This window comes from Onychomys torridus, chromosome X (assembly GCF_903995425.1).
Source record: "Onychomys torridus chromosome X, mOncTor1.1, whole genome shotgun sequence".
Lineage (NCBI taxonomy): Eukaryota > Metazoa > Chordata > Mammalia > Rodentia > Cricetidae > Onychomys > Onychomys torridus.
In genome coordinates, this window is record NC_050466.1 from 91,434,661 (window position 1) to 91,452,696 (window position 18,036).

At 39.0% G+C, this 18,036-nt stretch overlaps 1 protein-coding gene across 4 annotated transcripts in view; it reads right to left on the reverse strand.

The window, feature by feature from the left end:
* Phka1 (phosphorylase kinase regulatory subunit alpha 1) overlaps positions 1 to 18,036 on the reverse strand; it is a 121,635-nt gene that overhangs the window by 90,469 nt on the left and 13,130 nt on the right. For all 4 annotated transcript variants that reach the window (XM_036174221.1, XM_036174220.1, XM_036174219.1 and 1 more), the window contains exons 5-8: positions 16,608 to 16,690; positions 10,304 to 10,384; positions 3,234 to 3,332; positions 324 to 470 (exon numbers count right to left, since the gene is read on the reverse strand). In XM_036174221.1, the coding sequence (XP_036030114.1) occupies positions 324 to 470; positions 3,234 to 3,332; positions 10,304 to 10,384; positions 16,608 to 16,690 (410 nt within the window). The remainder of the gene's footprint in view (positions 1 to 323; positions 471 to 3,233; positions 3,333 to 10,303; positions 10,385 to 16,607; positions 16,691 to 18,036) is intronic.

Below are 18,036 nucleotides of genomic sequence, written 5' to 3' on the forward strand. Positions count from 1 at the left end.
GCTGAAGCTGCTATAGACATTTGTGAGGGTTTTTTTTTTTTTTGGTGAGTGTAAACTACCATTTTTAAGGGTAGATACTGAGGAGTAAGGATGTTTGTTGGCTCACATGTTACATATATGTTTAAATTCATAAGAATATGCCAAATGTTTTCTAAAGTGGATGTACCATTCTTAACAGTAAAAGTTTTGTAGAAAAACATGAGACTTGGAATAGGAAAGGTTCCTTGAAATTCCTGGCATATGTTATACTCAAAGGCCCTAAAAGCACTAATCTTCCTTTAGCGTCCCAGCCCTAAAGAGAAGAAAGGCACACGTGGACATACCTGAAGCTTGGTGATGATTTCCTGTTTGGTGAGCTCCACCAAATGGCTGTCTTCTACAGCAAAGGCTGGGAAAGAGATCACTGACAGCAGACTAGCATCAACTTCTTTGGATGTTGAGGCCCGGGGCAGTAGTGAATTCAGGATCGACTACGAGAAAGATAGCAAAATATGCTTTATTACTAAATACCTTGGTTAAGAGGCAAAACTGAGGCTGGGCGGTGGTGGCGCACGCCTTTAATCCCAGCACTCAGGAGGCAGAGCCAGGCAGATCTCTGTGAGTTTGAGGCCAGCCTGGTCTACAGAGCGAGATCCAGGAATGGCTCCAAAGCTACACAGAGAAACCCTGTCTTGAAACCCCCCACCCCCAAAAAAAAGGTCAAAGTGAGGGCTTTGGCTCAAAAAGACTTGCGTATTTTATCTACAGAAAGTGTTTTCAAAATTAGAAGTTGGATTTATATTCACTGGACTACCACAGGATATAATCAGGGTTTGAATAAAAGGAAAAATTTCACATACCAGAAAAAAGAAACTTTCAATACAGGCAGCAATCATAAACAAAACTAAGGATGAACTTTTACCACAGTGACAGTCTAATGTCCAAATATCTAACCAGAAAACAACCAGGAACCAGAGACTGTTTCAGACCACTGTCCAGAACACTTAAAACAGATTATATCTTGTTTCCTTTTGATGTTTACAAAAAAAATAATTCTTGGAAAAAGAAACCACAAGCTCTTGATACACTAGCAGTGGATAAGTGGATACATTTTTAATTTGACCTGAGACAAGAGGACCACTGTGGTAGTTTGAGGATTCAGATGCCCAAGCCATTCCCAGTGGTTTTCCTTCCTGCTGCCTGCAGATACAGATGTAGAACTCTCAGCTCCTTCTCCAGCATCATGTCTGCCTGCATGCTGCTATGCTTCCCACCATGATGATAATGGACTAAGCCTCTGAAACTGCAAGCCATCCCCAATCAAATGTTTTCCTTTATAAGCGTTGCTGTAGTCATGGTGTCTCTTCACAGCAATAGAACAGTGATCAAGACGGAAGTTGGTACCAGGGACTGGGGTATTACTGTGACAGGCCTGGTCATGTTGTTGGTGGAATGTGGACTTTGTGACTTTTGGATTAGTAAAGCCATTGAACACTTTAAGATGCGCTTAATGGGCAACACCAGTAGGAACATGGAAAACAGTGGTGCTGAGAACAAGGTAGAGGTAGATTATGACAGCCTGGCTCAAGAGGTTTCCAAGAAGATGAATATTAGTTAGTGGCCTAGAGACTATTCTTATAATATTTTGGCAAAGAATGTGGCTGCTTTATGCCCTTGTGCAAAAGTCTGCCAGAGGCTAAATTGAAGAATTTTGGATTAGTGGCATTGACAGAGGAGATTTCAAAACAGTCTAGTGTAGACTCTGTTGCATGGTTATTAATGTTCACTCTTACACAGATCTATACAGGAGCAAGCCGAGCAAAGAAAAATACAAAATGTATAGTTTGGGGAGAAAGGGGGTACCAGGAAGTGGAATGGTGCTAAGTCTAGTGCTAAGGGGGATAAAAAGCTAAAAGAAAGCCTGATGCTAAATACAATAAAGGGAAGAGGTGGCCTCAGGGCAAGACACGGCCCAGCTAAGCTTCTAACTTGTGAAAAGGAATTAAAGAAAAATTTAAGCAGTGAAGGAAACCATAGAAAACAGAAAGCTGATGCAGATGTAAATGAAGGATATGTTCCAGCCCCAGCAAGCAGCAGAACTTGGCAGTTTCAGCCACGCGGTTCTGGCTTAAAAGCCAAGGATACAAGAAAGAGGTTGTAGAATCTCTCTCTCCATGGCTAAGAAAAGCCACTGAGGCCATTGCATGAAGCTGTTGAAGGTGAACCCTTGATTGCCTTGGAGACCCCATGATGTTGGAGATGCCAGAGCTGTGGGATACCTGCTGAGAAATGCCAACAGGGAGGGGAGCCAGCCTAAGAGAGAGAAGTGTGTTGCAGTCAGCAAAGCTGAAGAGCCCTTTGACATCAGACATGGAGATGCAGAGTTTGGAGTTTGGCCCGCTGGGTTTTGGTCTTACTCTGGTCCAGTATTTATTTCCTCACTATGCTCCCTTTCTTCCCTTTTGGAATGGTAATGTATATTCTGTGCCATGGTATGTTGGAAGCATGTGATCGGCTTTTTGCTTTTGCTTTTACAATTAAGAGATTGCCATGAGTCTCAGAGGGGATTTTGGACTTTAGACTTTTAAACAGTATTGTGGCTATTATAGACTATGGAGATCTTTGAAATTGGACTGAATGCAATTTTGCATTATCTTATGGCTACAAGCCTATGTCATCCAGGGAGTGGAATGTGGAGGTTTGAATAAGAATGACCCCAGAGGCTCATATATTTGAATGCTTGGTCACCAGGGAGTGGAACTACTTGAAAGGATTGGAAGGATTAAGAGGTGTGGTCCTGTTGGAGGAAGTGTGTCACTAGGGGTAGGTTTTGGGGTTTCAGAGCCCAAGCCAGTGTCTGTATCTCTCTCCCTCTTGCCTGCAGATCCAGATGTAGAACTCTCAGCTCCTTTTCAAGCACTACATCTGCCTGTGCGCTGTCATGCTCCCCTCCATGATGATAATGGACTAAACCTCTGAACTGTAAGCCAGCCCCAATTAAATGCTTTTTTATAAGAGTTACTGTAGTCATGGTGTTTCTTCACAGCAACAGCACACTGACTAAGACAAACATGATATATCTTACAGCTCATGCTAGTATCAGGTTTATCTCAGTATAGAATGCTTGATAAAGACATTTCTGATCACATGGTAACAATAACATGGTGAACTGCTCTCTTTAAGCTAAAGCTTGTGCTAAGTCTGACTCTGGGCAAGAATACCATTTGCTGTAACATGGTCCATTATTTCCTTACCTGGCAGTGTTGTACTTCATCAGCCAGGACATGGATAACTGATTGCGGCCCACCTTTCACACCAAACAAGTCTAATTCGTCTAGTGCTTCCAGGGCTGCCTGTAAAAAGCAAGGGAAGAAAGGACAACTGCAGTGGCAGAGCACGTGGTTAGTATGTACAAGGCCCAGGGTTCAATCCCCAGAACTGAAAACCAGAAAAGATAATCAAGAATGATACATAGGGGCTGGGCGGTAGTGGCGCACGCCTTTAATCCCAGCACTATGGAGGCAGAGGCAGGTGGATCATCTGTGAGTTCAAGTCCAACCTGGTCTACAGAGTGAGTTCCAGGAAAGGCACACTGCTACACAGAGAAACCCTGTCTCGAAAAACAAAACAAAACAAACAAACAAACAAAATATATATACTGCTGTCAGGCCGTGGTGGCGTACACCTTTAATCCCAGCCCTCAGGAAGCAGAGGCAGATGGATCTCTGAGTTCAAGGCCAGCCTGGTCTACATTTTCCTTGATAGCCAGGGCTACACAGAGAAACCCTGTCTCAGGAAAAAAAAAAGTAAAAGAAGAATCGGGCTGGAGAGATGGCTCAGTGGTTAAGAGCACTGACTGCTCTCCCAGCGGTCCTGAGTTCAATTCCCAGGAACCACATGGTGGCTCACAACCATCTGTAATGAGGTCTGGTTCCCCTCTTCTGGCTTGCAGGCATACACAGACAGAACACTGTATACATAATAATAAATAATTTTAAAAGTGTTTTAAAAATAGTGATACATAGTTCTTCTTCCTATTATCAACATTATGTGATGTTCCTTTTTAATATCTTTAATGGAACGTAAAATAAAACATTCTTTATTTCCTAGGAGCTTATGATTTTCACTTTGTCTCCCATACTGTCCAAGGGAAAATTAAAATTGAGTTCGTATCATTATCCAGTCAAGCAGCATGCTTTCAAAGAGTAATTCAGACATGGCTTATGAATTTGTAGGAAAATCATTCTTTCAGCAGGGAGGCTCCAATTAAGATACTAGCACATAAGAAATGGGAAACAGCTGGGCGGTGGTAGTGCACACCTTTAATCCCAGCACTCGGGAGGCAGAGGCAGGTGGATCTCTGTGAGTTCAAGGCCAGCCTGGTCTACAGAGTGAGTTCCAAAGACAGTGAGGGATACACAGAGAAACCCTTTCTCAAAAAACAAAACATCAACAACAACAAAAACAAACAACAACAAAAATGCTAAACATTGACATAGTCAGACCCTGTCTAAAAAATTAGGGAAAGAAAGAAGAAATGAGCACATTGTTAACAGTTGTGTGGCTGCCAAGCACTGGGCCGAGCTCCTGGATAGCAGTTGAAGAGAGGGAGGAGGGATTACATGAGCAAGGGGGGTGGTCAATATCACTGTGGAGGGAACCACAGAGACAGCTGACCTGAACTAGTGGAGCTCATGGACTCTGGACTGACAGCTGGGGAACCTGCATGGGACTAAACTAGGCTCTCTGAATGTGAGTGACAGTTGTGTGGCTTGATCTGTTTGTGGGGCCCCTGGCAGTGGGACCAGGACTTATCCCAGATGCATGAATTGGCTCTTTGGAGCTCATTCCCTATGGTGGGACACCTTGCTCAGCCTCGATGCAAGGAGGAGGGTCTTGTTCCTGCCTCAACTTGATAGGCCAGGCTTTGTTGACTACCCAAGGGAGGCCTAACCCCCTCTGAGGAGTGGATGGGGTCAGAAGAAAGGGAAAGAGGGAGAACTGGGGACAGTATATAAAATAACAAAAAATTTAAATAAAAAATGGATATTTATTCTCAATTAAAAATTTAAACTTAATCCCAAAACAGAGGATTTTATTATGACCTCCCATCACTCCCACCTCCACTCTGTGTGTGTGTGTTGAGTGTGTGTGTGTGTGTGTGTGTATGTGTGTGTGTGTGTGAGTGTGTGTGTGAGTGTGTGTGTGTGTGTATGTGTGAGTGAGTGTGTGTGTGTGTGTGTGTGTGTGTGTGTGTGTGTGTCTATCTCATGGTACATTGCTAATTTTTCTCTACACGTACAATTTTCCTCCTCATTTTCTCTCTGGCTATTTATTGGTGAACTCAAAGCAAGTTTATGTTTTCAAAATTTTATAATTTTTTTCATGAAATGAATTGCTCATATTTTTGTGTATTCTAAGTAAAATATAAATATATATGTAATATGTGTTACATTAGTTCTGTAAATACAAGACCGCCTTTAAAAACTGCATTCAAGAACCACTTTGGGGTATGTAGAAATATAATCAATTTTATATACTATTGTATATATATAAATATGTAAAGTATATTATATATAAATATAAATATATAAAGTATATTATTGCTTTGTTTAGTTGCATTTCAGAACTCTTTCTAATGTTGACATTTTGTGTTTTCTACAGTGATACAATTATTTAATGGTATTTTCTGTCTTCCATGCCAATTCTGATAAAACTTTACTTTTTTGTACTTATTATGATGATTAAAGTATCTAATTACTACCCAGTTACAACACTCAATAATGAGCCTTCTTGAATTTTTTAAAGAGATATTTTGCCTACTTGAGTATTTAATGGCTCATGGTTATAGATTTTGGATGGTATATAATTAGTTGACAGAGTTCCTGGTCTGTTGCTAGTTGGTTGCAATTTTTTTTAAAAGAGTTGATACTGTTCGACCTTTCCCTGAGGTGGGTGGCCCCAGTGGCCCAGACTGACCAGCTTGACTATCATCCATGCCCACAGCCGGGCCTTGGGTTGACCTACCCTAGCAACTACCCCATCTAGCTGGAGCTGGTGAAGGGACTGGTCCTGTGGAATGATACCCACAAGATCTCCAAGACTCATGGCAGCCAAGGGATATCCCAGAGGAGTTCCAGTATGATCCAGTGATGATGGTGTGCCAGAAATCAGAGGCCTTGAACCAGACCGGTGACTTGTTGCAATAAACACTTGCCAGTAAAACTGAAGGGACAAAGAGGAGTCCTGTATGGCAGACTGAAGCCTCCAGTGCCACCAGGATGAATGAAGAGGTGTTAGAGACACAGGAAAGCAGGAGAAACGAGATTTTTCTGTTGTTGTGGTTTGTGTTTCGTTTGCTTTGGGTTTTTTTGTTTGTTTGTTTTTGCTTTTGCTTTTTTTCACTTGCTTGCATTCTTTGATTTCTTTCCTTATGGGGTGTGTGGCAGGGGTGAGAGGAGAATATAGGGGGACCGGAAGGTGAACAGAATTGGGGTGTATGAAGTGAAACTCCAAAGAGTCAATAAAGAAGTTTTTTGTTGTTGTTGTGGTGGTGGTGGTTTTTTTTTTTTTAATAGTTGTGTGGCTGCAAGATAATTCAGGAACTATTAGGCATTGACTCATAGTTTCCATAGAGAGGCAAATGCCCTAGAAAGATACTACATTCAACTTTTAAACAAATATTAGCTGGCAATGCAAAGGGGGAGTTTTCATGTTTTTAAAAATACACGATGTGTTTTCATAGACTGTAGTGAGTATACAGAGTAACAGATCCACAGAGTTATTCCTCATGTCTACCTAAATCTTTGAACTCCTTGATCATTTCTTCCCCTCCCCTTTATCCTGGTCACCATCACTAGACTCTACTTTGAGAGGCTGATCTTTTTAGTTTTAAATATAAGTAAAATCATGCTTTTAAAATAAATTGCCAAAGCCGGGCCATGGCGGCGCATGCCCAGCACTCGGGAGGCAGAGCCAGGCAGATCTCTGTGAGTTCAAGGCCAGCCTGGTCTACAGAGTGCGATCCAGGACAGGCACCAAAACTACACAGAGAAACCCTGTCTCGAAAAATAAAAAAAATTAATAATAATAATAATAATAATAATAATAATAATAATAATTGCCAAGTGTGGGAGCATGTGACTGTCTGAGGCAGGAGGACTGAAAATTTGAAGCTATCCTGGGCTATATTTTGAGACCCTGTCTGTCTCAAGAGAATTTTAGCCTGTTAGTATTTCCTTTAACATTACCGTATGAACGAACATACATGTGTGTGTGTATGTGTGTGTGATGTACATGTGTGAGTTCCGGTTGTGTGTGTTACAGTGCATGTGTGAAGGACAGATGACAACTTGTAGAATGGGTTTTCTTTACCTTTACATGGTTCTGGGAGCAAACTCAGGTAGCTAAGCTTGGATGACAAGCACTTTTACCCATGAGCCATCTTACCAGCCCACTGTTAACATCACTGATGTTTTCTACTAATTGTTCACCATTGCTATCTTGCTTTTTAAAGAATTTTTAACGTTTTTGGTTTTTTGTGGGACATAGTCTCAGGTAGCCATGACTGGCCTCAGATACACATAAAGCCCAGGCTGACTTTGAACTCTGATCCTCCTGTCTCTGCATTCTAAGTGGTGGGATGATTAGCATGCACCATTGCTCTTAGCTGTATCTTACTTTTTATAATTAATACATAAGTTTCTCCTTGTTATAAAAACTCTATTTTGGCATAATGTTCTCATATGACTGTAATAAAATATATTTTGCCATTTACCAATTGCTGTAAATCTAGGCTATCTTCCATTTTGTTATTGTAGAAATGGCACTTTGATAAACATCTCTTGCCAAACTGTAATTTTTTGAGTTCATGGATGGTGTTTCAAACAATATTAAGTCTATAGATTGGCATATAGTAGGCTTACTGTTAAGCTTACAAATAATTATTTGTTTTCATTTTGAAATACATTAATTTCTAGAAGTAGAATCAGTAGGTTAAAAGGTGTGGACAGTTTTTGAGATCAAATGCTAAACTGCTTTTTATGTATATTATACCAATATAGCTCATCACTAGCAGTATATGACAGTACTCTTCTTAATACAAAATATCTTAATTTTTATACTTTAATTTTAAAAGATGTGTTTTTACATTCACTTGCTTTAAACTGTCAATAATGTTAGATATTATCTCAAATATTTATTGCTTGTCTTGGGAGCACAAAGTAGTTCTGGGTGGCTTCCCTGGAAAAATACCAGCTAAACTTAGAGACCTAAAGGACAAGTAGAAGTTGAGCAAGCACAAAATATTCATTAACAAGAATGGTAAAAGTAGCAGATGTACAGTAGATTAAGCTAGCAGACAACACCTTAATGAAGTGACCAAAGACAAATTACATCATGCAATTTCCTGATGACAGATGAAGGATACAGCAGTGTCTTTTTTTTTTTTTTTTTTTTTTTTTGGTTTTTTGAGACAGGGTTTCTCTGTATAGCTTTGTGCCTTTCCTGGAACTCACTTGGTAGCCCAGGCTGACCTCAGACTCACAGAGATCTGCCTGGCTCTGCCTCCTGAGTGCTGGGATTAAAGGCGTGTGCCACTACTGCCCAGCCAGCAGTGTCTTTTTGATGGTCTTCCTAAAAACACATAACGTGAATAATGAAGAAATATTACACAGAATAATCAGTCTAGAGTTGGGTACCAAAAGGTAAGGGGGCATGGAGTGGAGTGGTGTGGGAAGCATGGAGTAGGGCTGCATACATGTAACCCTCAGGAGGCAAAGGCAGGAGGATCAGTTCAAGATTACCTCCAGCAGAATACTGAGTTCAAGGCCATCCTGGTCTACCAGAGATATTACTACAGACAAACAAAAAAAGTGAAGTATTAGAGTTACGGCTACACCAGTGGTAGAGTATGTAGGCAAAAGACTCCAGCCCTAAGACCAAACCAATCAACCAAACAAAAACTAATCTATTTTTAAAAAATGACAGTCAAGACTATAAATTATTGCTATAGACTAGCTGAGCTAAAAAAAATGTTACAACAAAATATAACTTGCTATCCTGGTCTGGATACTGTGTTGGAAGGATTTTTATTTTATGAAAATTATTGGGATAATTTTTAATATCTGAGTAAGTTCTGTGTTATATCACTTAGTTCCTGATTTTGATGGTCATAGCAAGGTTGCCAGAGAGTCTGAGGAAGTTCACAATGAAGTGTTAAGTAGTAGTAATTCATCGTACCTCTAGTTTGTACATTTTCAATTAGCTCAGAAAAGTGTGTGTGTGTGTGCGTGTGCAAGTGAGCATGCATATGTGTGTATAACCAGGAAGAGGGAAAGATAAAGCAAATATTAATAAACCTTGCATGAATGCTGTATGGATTTTTCCTGACATCCTTGAAACTTCTTTAGTTTGAAATTATTTCAAGATAAAAAAGGAAGGAGCAACAGATGAAACTCAGCCTAGAACACTTGCCTAGAACTTACTATGTCTCACAATGTTTGCTGTTAAAGTATTTCTTTATGTAATTGTATCTGTTTGTCTTGTATTGCTAATACATTGTGTTCTTTATTAATTGAAACTGCATTCCAGACCACATTTTCTTATTCTAGGGTCTATCAAAAGTCTATTATGACCCATTTGTTCTCTTTATTCCATGTAATATTTTTTTGCTTTGAATTGTATTTCATTTCTTTTTCATTTTTAGACTTTACTTTGCCTTAGTTTTAAACTTGCAGTATCATTATGACATGAAAAGTATATACTGTATTTACTTCCTTTTGAAAAACAATCAGCATCTTTCCTAAACATTTAGTAGGAATGACTGAGCTGTGTACATTTATCATAATAATGTTTGCGCTTGCTCCTGTTGTCCTATTTTATACATTCTTACTGTTTCTAGAGAAAATAAGAAAGGCACAGGCAAGTGGAAAGGTGATGATGTTATGGGAGGCAGAGGAGAGTAGAGGAGATGGAGGACTCAGAGATCACTATCTGATACCAAACTTGGTAGACTGGACTATGTGGGGAGAAAGAGCTTCTCTTAGTTTATTCAATGGCAAAGATGGTGAATATAGTTTGAAATTTGTTGTCCTTTAGGATATATAAACATAGGCAGGCCACAAAAGCCATATGATACCAAATCTGGAACTTACAAAAAAAGTTTTTAATATTATATATTCATATTTTCATGAGGGAATTTGAATTTTGTCTGTGGTTTAAAGAACAGTTTGATGAGTCCACATGTACACTAAAATTTTATCTATGACAAAGGTAAACCAGACTCCACTGACCAGACTTGGTAAAAATAAAAAAGAAAATGTACCTTGGCCATTCCAACTGAACTTGCATTCAATTCTGAGATGCCTTGGTTGGTCTTGTCTCCACGTTCCCATATCCCAAAGTCCTGGCATAAAATAATCAAGATATAACTAGAAAATCATAACCATTAAACATTCACTAGATATGTAATCCTTGGATAAAACCATCAATAGTAGCAAATCTTCTACACAAACACACACACACACACACACACACACACACACACACACACACACACACACTCATCCACACGCACTATTAAGGAGCTGACAATGACTTAAATTGGGGCCTCTAGGAAGTTGGGAGTCTCCAACACTTAATCAGGAAGTCTAAGAAATAGAACTCAGTTCATCTAAGAACACTTCTCAAGTTTTCCCCAAAGGCAATTCCCATAAAGTGTAGCACATGGAGGCTAAACAGTAGCTGGTATTTGATGTCAAACACACATTCTAATCTTACTCTCTTGGTACTGAAAGTGTACAATACGTGCGCTACCTTCCCCAATCCTCACATTTTACAGGTGATAAAATTGAGTTACAAAAAGGTCACACAAATGATGTGACAGAACCAAGAGTAGATTCCAGGGAATGGCACTCCAGAACCTAGTCTTAGCCGTAACTGTTCACATTTCCTTTGTAATATAAAAGTATTTGAAATTACTTTTAAGGCCTTTTTATTTCTGATTCAGAATTACACAGAAATTGCAAAAATAGTACAATGAGTCCCCTCATACTTTTCACTTAGTTTTGCCTAATGTTAACATTGAACATAACCACAGCACAATTGTTAAAGTTAAGAACTCAACTCAATTAACCAATTGAGCTAACTATGGACTTCATATGCCTGTACCACCCAAGAGTTGGGATTATACGCACTTCCAACCATGCCTGACTACTAGTAGCCTTTTATACTTTCCAAGATTCTATGTCATTCCTGCCACGTCTCCTTAGTGACTTCCATCAACAGTGGTTTCTCCAATCTTGTCCCTTGGGGCTTTGACACTAAGTAAAAACTAGTAAAAGCTAAATACAGTCCATAGTTTGGTTAATACTGGCTTCTTCCATTTTACTTTTTAATTAATAATTGGTGTGTGTGTGTGTGTGTGTGTGTGTGTGTGTGTGTGTGTGTGTGTGTAGTTTTGGTGCCTGTGTTGGATCTTGTTCTGTAGACCAGGCTGGCCTCGAACTCACAAAGATCCACCTGGCTCTGCCTCTCAAGTGCTGGGATTCAAGGTGTGCGCCACCACCGCCCAGCTTAATTAATAAATATTTTGAGAGACAGTCCAAGACTATACAACAATCACCAGGAAGGGTTGCACATGGCTGCCATCCTGGGATGAGACCCTTTCTCAGAGAAACAAGTTAAAGATCGTGCAAACAGCCTGCTTATTCTTAAACGGCAAGCCACTGCTTCAGCATTCCCCCTAATTGCTTACAGAAATAACTGCTGTGCTATTTTGATGGTAACTTTGATCTATTTTCCTTATCACTTCTATGGTCATTAATTGTAATCCTTCTCCAAAGAAGACAGTCCATTATATCCTTGATTTTTTTCAGTTGTTTTCCATGTTTATTTATTGGTGTGAGTATATGTGTGTGTGAGTGTGTGAGTGTGTGTGTGCGTGTGTGCGCATTCATTCTGTAGCACATGTATGGCATTCAGAGGACAGCTCTCTAGAATTGGTTTTCTCCTTCTGCCTTTACACGTGTTCCAGGGATTGAACACAAGTTGTCAGGCTTGTATGGCAAGCACTTTGTCATCTTGCCAGCCCTTTATTCAGTTATTAGTATTTATATACCTTTATGGATATCTAGGTTTTTGCTGGTTTATCATGGAATGCTACCCCTATTTTGTTGCTTACATTGTTAATTGTTAAGACAGGCTCCTGTGCCTTTTGTTTATATCTATCTTGTGCACTGGTGACATTCCTTGCTCCTCACTGAGCACTTCTGCTCACTGGCACAACAAGATGCTTCGATCTCACCACTGAAAATGTATTCAGCGGACTATAGTGCTGCACACTCTTAACCCCAGCACTCAGGAGGCAGAGGCAAGTAGACCTCTGAGTTTGAGGCCAGCCTGGGCTACAGAGTGAGTTCCAGGACAACCAAGGCTGTTACAGAAAGAAACCCTGTCTCAAAAAAATGAAAGAAAAATGTACTCAATAAATCACCAGAAAATGTGCCAAGTTTAGAGAAAGAGATGGCCACGTAGATACAGGAGGCATTTAGAATGCCAAACAGACAAGACCAGGAGAAAAGCCTTCCACATTGTACTATAATTAAAATATTAAGTATACAGAACAAAGAAAAAATACTGAAAGCTATATATAAAGACAAACCCCATTAGAATAATAGATTTCACAACAGAAACTGTAAAAGCCACAATGGTATGGAATGACATCTTTCAAGTTCTCAAAGACAATAATCACCAACTCCTCAGCCAAAAGGGAGAAGATCCTGTTTCCATGAATCCTCAGACTGAATTTGGCTGAGGAGTTGGCAAGGTGAGAAGTGGCTGTGGCTTGTTTCCTCTGATCTTTCAGCATTTACCCCAACATTTGGATCCAGTTTTTTATTACAAGATGAATTAAGATTTGTGCTACATCTGGTGCCCAACGTGGAGAACAAATTCACAAAAAAGCCACTTGTCTGTGGCTTTGCACCAGCACAGGCCAGAGTCCCTACCCTGCCAGCTAAGTTTCTGTTGCAGCCTCTTTGCAGCAAACTCCACAAGCTTTGGGGCGCCAAAGGCCACAGGATTTAGCCACTTTGGTCTCTGATAACACGCTAGACAGTTTGAAAATGGAGCAATTAAATAAGAGGATAATTAATTTAGATGGGGTTTTATGTAATGTCAATTATAAATATTATTTATTTGATCATTTGTTTTATCATTTAAAAAATTGGTTAATATGAGTGCCAAGGTAAGTTTTAGGAAAACTTGTTAAAACAGATCATAGAGATATTCAAACCCAGGCAGAAGAATTCAAAGGAGAACCAATCTCAGCATTGCATTATAAGGTTACAGAGAAATAGCTTCTTTCTTTTTCCTTTTCTTTACCTTTTTCTTTTTCTTTTCTTTTCTTTTTTTTTTTGTTGTTTTGAGACAGAGTTTCTCAGTGTAACAGTCTTGGCTGTCCTGGATCTCAACTCTGAAGACCAGGCTGGCCTCAAACTCAGAGATCAACCTGCCTCTGCCTCCTTCAGCAAATCCTACCAGCACACGCCAACACAATAAGCCTTTGCTCCCAGTATTTGGGAAGCACACAAGCCATTAATCCCAGCACCAGGAAGGCTGGGACAGGAAGTGATGTGGCTGAAGATTTGGCAAGTTGAGAAGTGGCTGTGGCTTGTTTCCTCTGATCTTTCAGCATTTACCCCAATATCTGGCTCCAGGTTTTTATTATAAGACCATTTTGGATTCGTGCAACATAGATTATTGAATCTGTTTTAATCAAAAAAACATTAATCTCAAAATATGTTACATTGGTATAGATTTTGGTTTACTGATACAAATTTAAAGTTAATTTTGTTATACTATATGTATATTTCTACTCTTGTTTAGGGTATTGTGTTTATACAGCTTGTTTAAACATATAATTATAATTAAGAAATGCAGATTCATAGTCATCTATAATAGTCAAATTTATAGCAATGTTAGGTATGTTTTCAAGGTCATACACAGATACATTTAGATAGACGGATGGTCTTCAAACACTTCAAAGACCTATGGAATATGGCATTTAAGGTGTTTAGTAACCTAAGGCTTTTCATGACAGAGAGACATGTCTGCTCCAGACAGCACTAATTTACTTCAAAAAAGGGGTGATGGGCATCAAAGAAACGCCATATGGAATTTGCTCTCCTTATGGCAAAAAATTTCCCTTTCTTCAATTGCTGACAGTATACTGTCCAAACTGGACCAGCAGGACACAACAAACCAAAACAAACAAACAAACAAACAAACAAACAAACTTTGCCAAGACAAGGTAGGACAGTCCTTCAAAATTTCCTGCTTCTCAAAAATGTCTGTCAGAGGCAGGGCGATGGTGGCGCACGCCTTTAATCCCAGCACTCAGGAGGCAGAGGCAGGTGGATCTCTGTGAGTTCGAGGCCAGCCTGGTCTACAGAGTGAGATCCAGAACAGCAAGAGCTGTTACACAGAGAAACCTTGTCTTGAAAAATCAAAAAACAAAAACAAAATGTCTGTCTGATATACTAAGCCTGTAGGCTGAAGATGGATGTACCAATATTACAGAAGAATTTTGGGTGACTGTCCAGGCAGCCAGATGTCCCTGTCATTAGGTAACATTTCACCCTCTGGGGTCTTTGATGGAATTAAACACTAAATAATTAGATTTAGAGTTTTCCTTAGTTATGATAAAAGGTAAATTACATATAAAAATTTAGACTCACAAAGATAAATAGTAGAATATTTTCTCTAAATTTGCCAAATACAAATGGACTGTATATTGTAACTGTAATTCTTACTCAACAACTGTTTTTGTTGTATATAATTTTACTATGTTAAAGTTAAAAACCTTCATTTTAATTAGACAAAAAGGGAAATTTGTAATATTCCTTTACACTGTGCAAATATATGTCACTGTGATTGGTTTAATAAAGAAGCTGACTGGCCTATGGCTGAACAGGATAAGGTTAGGTGGGAAAACAAGACTAAGGACACTGAGAAGAAGGTGGAGTCAGAGGAATCACCAGCCAGACACAGAGAGGAAACAGGAAGTGCAAGATGAAAGAGAGGCAATACCACATGGCAGAATATAGATTAATATAAATGGGTTAATTTAAAATGTAAGAGTTAGCTAGTAACAAACTTGAGCTATTGGATGAGCATTTATAATTAATATTAAGCCTCTTTGTGATTGAGGAGCAGGCTGATGGGACAGAAAAGTCCCCCTACACCAGAGGGGTCAAGGACACCACAGAATCCACTAAGCAGGGCTCATAGGGGCTCTCTCAGAGACTGAAGCAACAAGCACAGAGCCTGAATGCATCTGCATACATGCTGTGGTTGTTTAGCTTTGGGTTTTTAGACTCCTAACAATGGGAATGGAGATGTCTCTGACTCTTTTGACTGCTCAGGGACCTATCTCCTCCTACTGGGTTGCACTGACCAGTCTTGATGAGGGTCCACACTTAGTCTTATTGCATCTTGTTATGCTGAGTTCAGTTGAAACTTCTACTAAGCATAATGCTTTTCAGATTTTTTTATGTTTTTTCTTGTTTTGTTTTGTTGTTTGTTTGTTTTGGTTTGGTTTTGGTTTTTTCGAGACAGGGTTTCTCTGTGTAGCTTTGCGCCTTTCCTGGAACTCATTTGGTAGCCCAGGCTGGGCTCGAACTTACAAAGATCCGCCGGCATCTGCCTCCCGAGTGCTGGGATTAAAGGCGTGCACCACCACCACCCAGCGACTTTTTTTGTTTTTGCATGGGTCAATAGTTCATTCTTTTTTATTGTTTAAAATATTACCTTTCATGGACATACTATAATTTGTTTATCCATTCACCTATTGATGAACATTTGGATTATTTGAGATTTGGGGGATTATGAATAGAGTCTTAATGAACAACAGCAACAGAAAATTCATATTAATCTAAAGGAAAAACACATTTCTGTAGTGTAAAACATAACATTTTATACAGGAAAGTATTATAGATGATGACTTAATATAAACCTACTTCATATAGTAGTGTATAAGAGAAAAACCTTTTGTACAGTACATTCTAAATCAATATACCAACAATAAACACGTGAATAAATTTTATGTACAGCGAAGTGGCCCATAACATCACTCAGTAATCTTGCTTTCTTTTTAAGATTTCAATGAAAATAAGACCATAAGGGGCTGGGAATATAGGTCAGTTGGAAGAGTGCTCAAATACCAGCACCACATAAAACTGGTCATGGAAGTCCATGCCTGTAACTCAGAAGAAACAAATAATGTAGTGAGTTCATGACCAGCTTGGGCTAGTGATGGCTTGAATAAAGTATATTAAATTAAAATAGTAATATAATAAAATGACTACAGTTTAGTCTTAGATTGCCGAGTACATACCATGAGGTATGAAATTTGAAAGAAATGAAAGCATAGTATTTGGACCCTCTTGATTGCTGTAACACGTATGAGAGGGCAAGCAGGGGAATGAAAATCTTAGTACAGAAATTGAAAGTGGTTTGCTTAGGAGCCTTTTTAGTTTATTATAAGGTTTACCGTATCAGAAGAAATGGGTTGTTCAGTATGTCAAAAACAAAACCATTATTTAAGCCATTCTAAAACAAGTACTTACAGCAGTTTTATATGCAGCTTCAATGTAAAACACAAGGTTTTGTATAAAATTGACTTCATCTAGGCTGTGGATGATATGGAGTCCTGAAGGAAAAAGATAGAGTTGGTCAGTTATCACTTCAGGGCCCTAGAAATGGCGATGACTTAGTGAACTCAGCTTACATCAACTTTATTTCCATTGACTTGTACTTACTGTCCAGCATAACTGCCTTATATTGTTCTTCCCAATATGTTTATAAACATTTTTACTGAGATAGACTATCATATAGCTCATTGATCCCAAGTATATAGTATAATGGTTTTTATTGTGTATACAGTATATATCCACCACCACAATCAATGTTGGGATATGTTCATCACCACAGAAAGTAATTCTTTACTCACTGGACATTCATATAAATGGAAGTGTACAGTATGCAGGCTTTAGGTCAGCGTTTGTTCACCAAACACATATTTTGAAGGACCCTTTGTGTTGTGAGATGCATCAGTACTTCCTTTATTGCAAAAAATACTGAATTGTGTGAATGCACCACATTTTATTTATGTAATCATCAGGTTATAGATATTGGATTGTTTCTACTTTTTAGCTATCATAAATACTGCTGCTATAAATATTCATGTACACCTTTTTGTGTGTGAACATGTTACCATTTTTCTTGAATATCTAAATACGTAGGAGAGAAACTGCTAGATTATATGGCAACTCTATATTTAAGCTTCTGAGGCATTACTAGACTGCTCTCCAAAATGGTTGTACAAATTTACATTAAATTTTTTCCTTTATATTTATTTGTGTGTGTGCATGCCATGGTACACAAAGTCAGAGGACAACTTGAGGGGAGTTGGTTCTCAAATTCCATGATATGGGTCCAGGGATTGCATTCAGGTAGTCATGCTTATTATCAAGCACTTTTATTTGCTAAGACTCCTCCTTCCCTCCATTTTACATTTCTCAGAGCAGTGGATGAAGGGGCAATTTCTCCCCATCTTCAGCAACACCTTTTATCTGTCTTCTTGACTACTATAGTTCTGGAGCGGCTGAAGTGGTTCCAATGGTGATTCAGGTCAGCAGTTCTCTAATGACTAATGATGCACAGCATCATTTCATGTACTTAGTGGTTGTTTATATATACTCTTTAAAGAAAAATCAATTTAGATCCTTTAGCCACTTTTTAAATATTTTGAGCTCTTTTTTTATGTGTATGGGTATCTTTGCCTGCATGTATGTCTGTGTACCACATGTATGCTGTGTCCATGGGGTCCAGAAGAAGGCATCAAATTGTCTAGAACTCAAGTTAGAGATGGTTGTTAGCTACCATGTGGGTGCTTAGAACTGAACCTAGGTCCTCTGGAAGAGCAGCAAGTGCTATTAAACATTGGTCCATCTTTCTAGCCCACTATGGTCATTTTAAAGGAAGCTATTTTTTTTC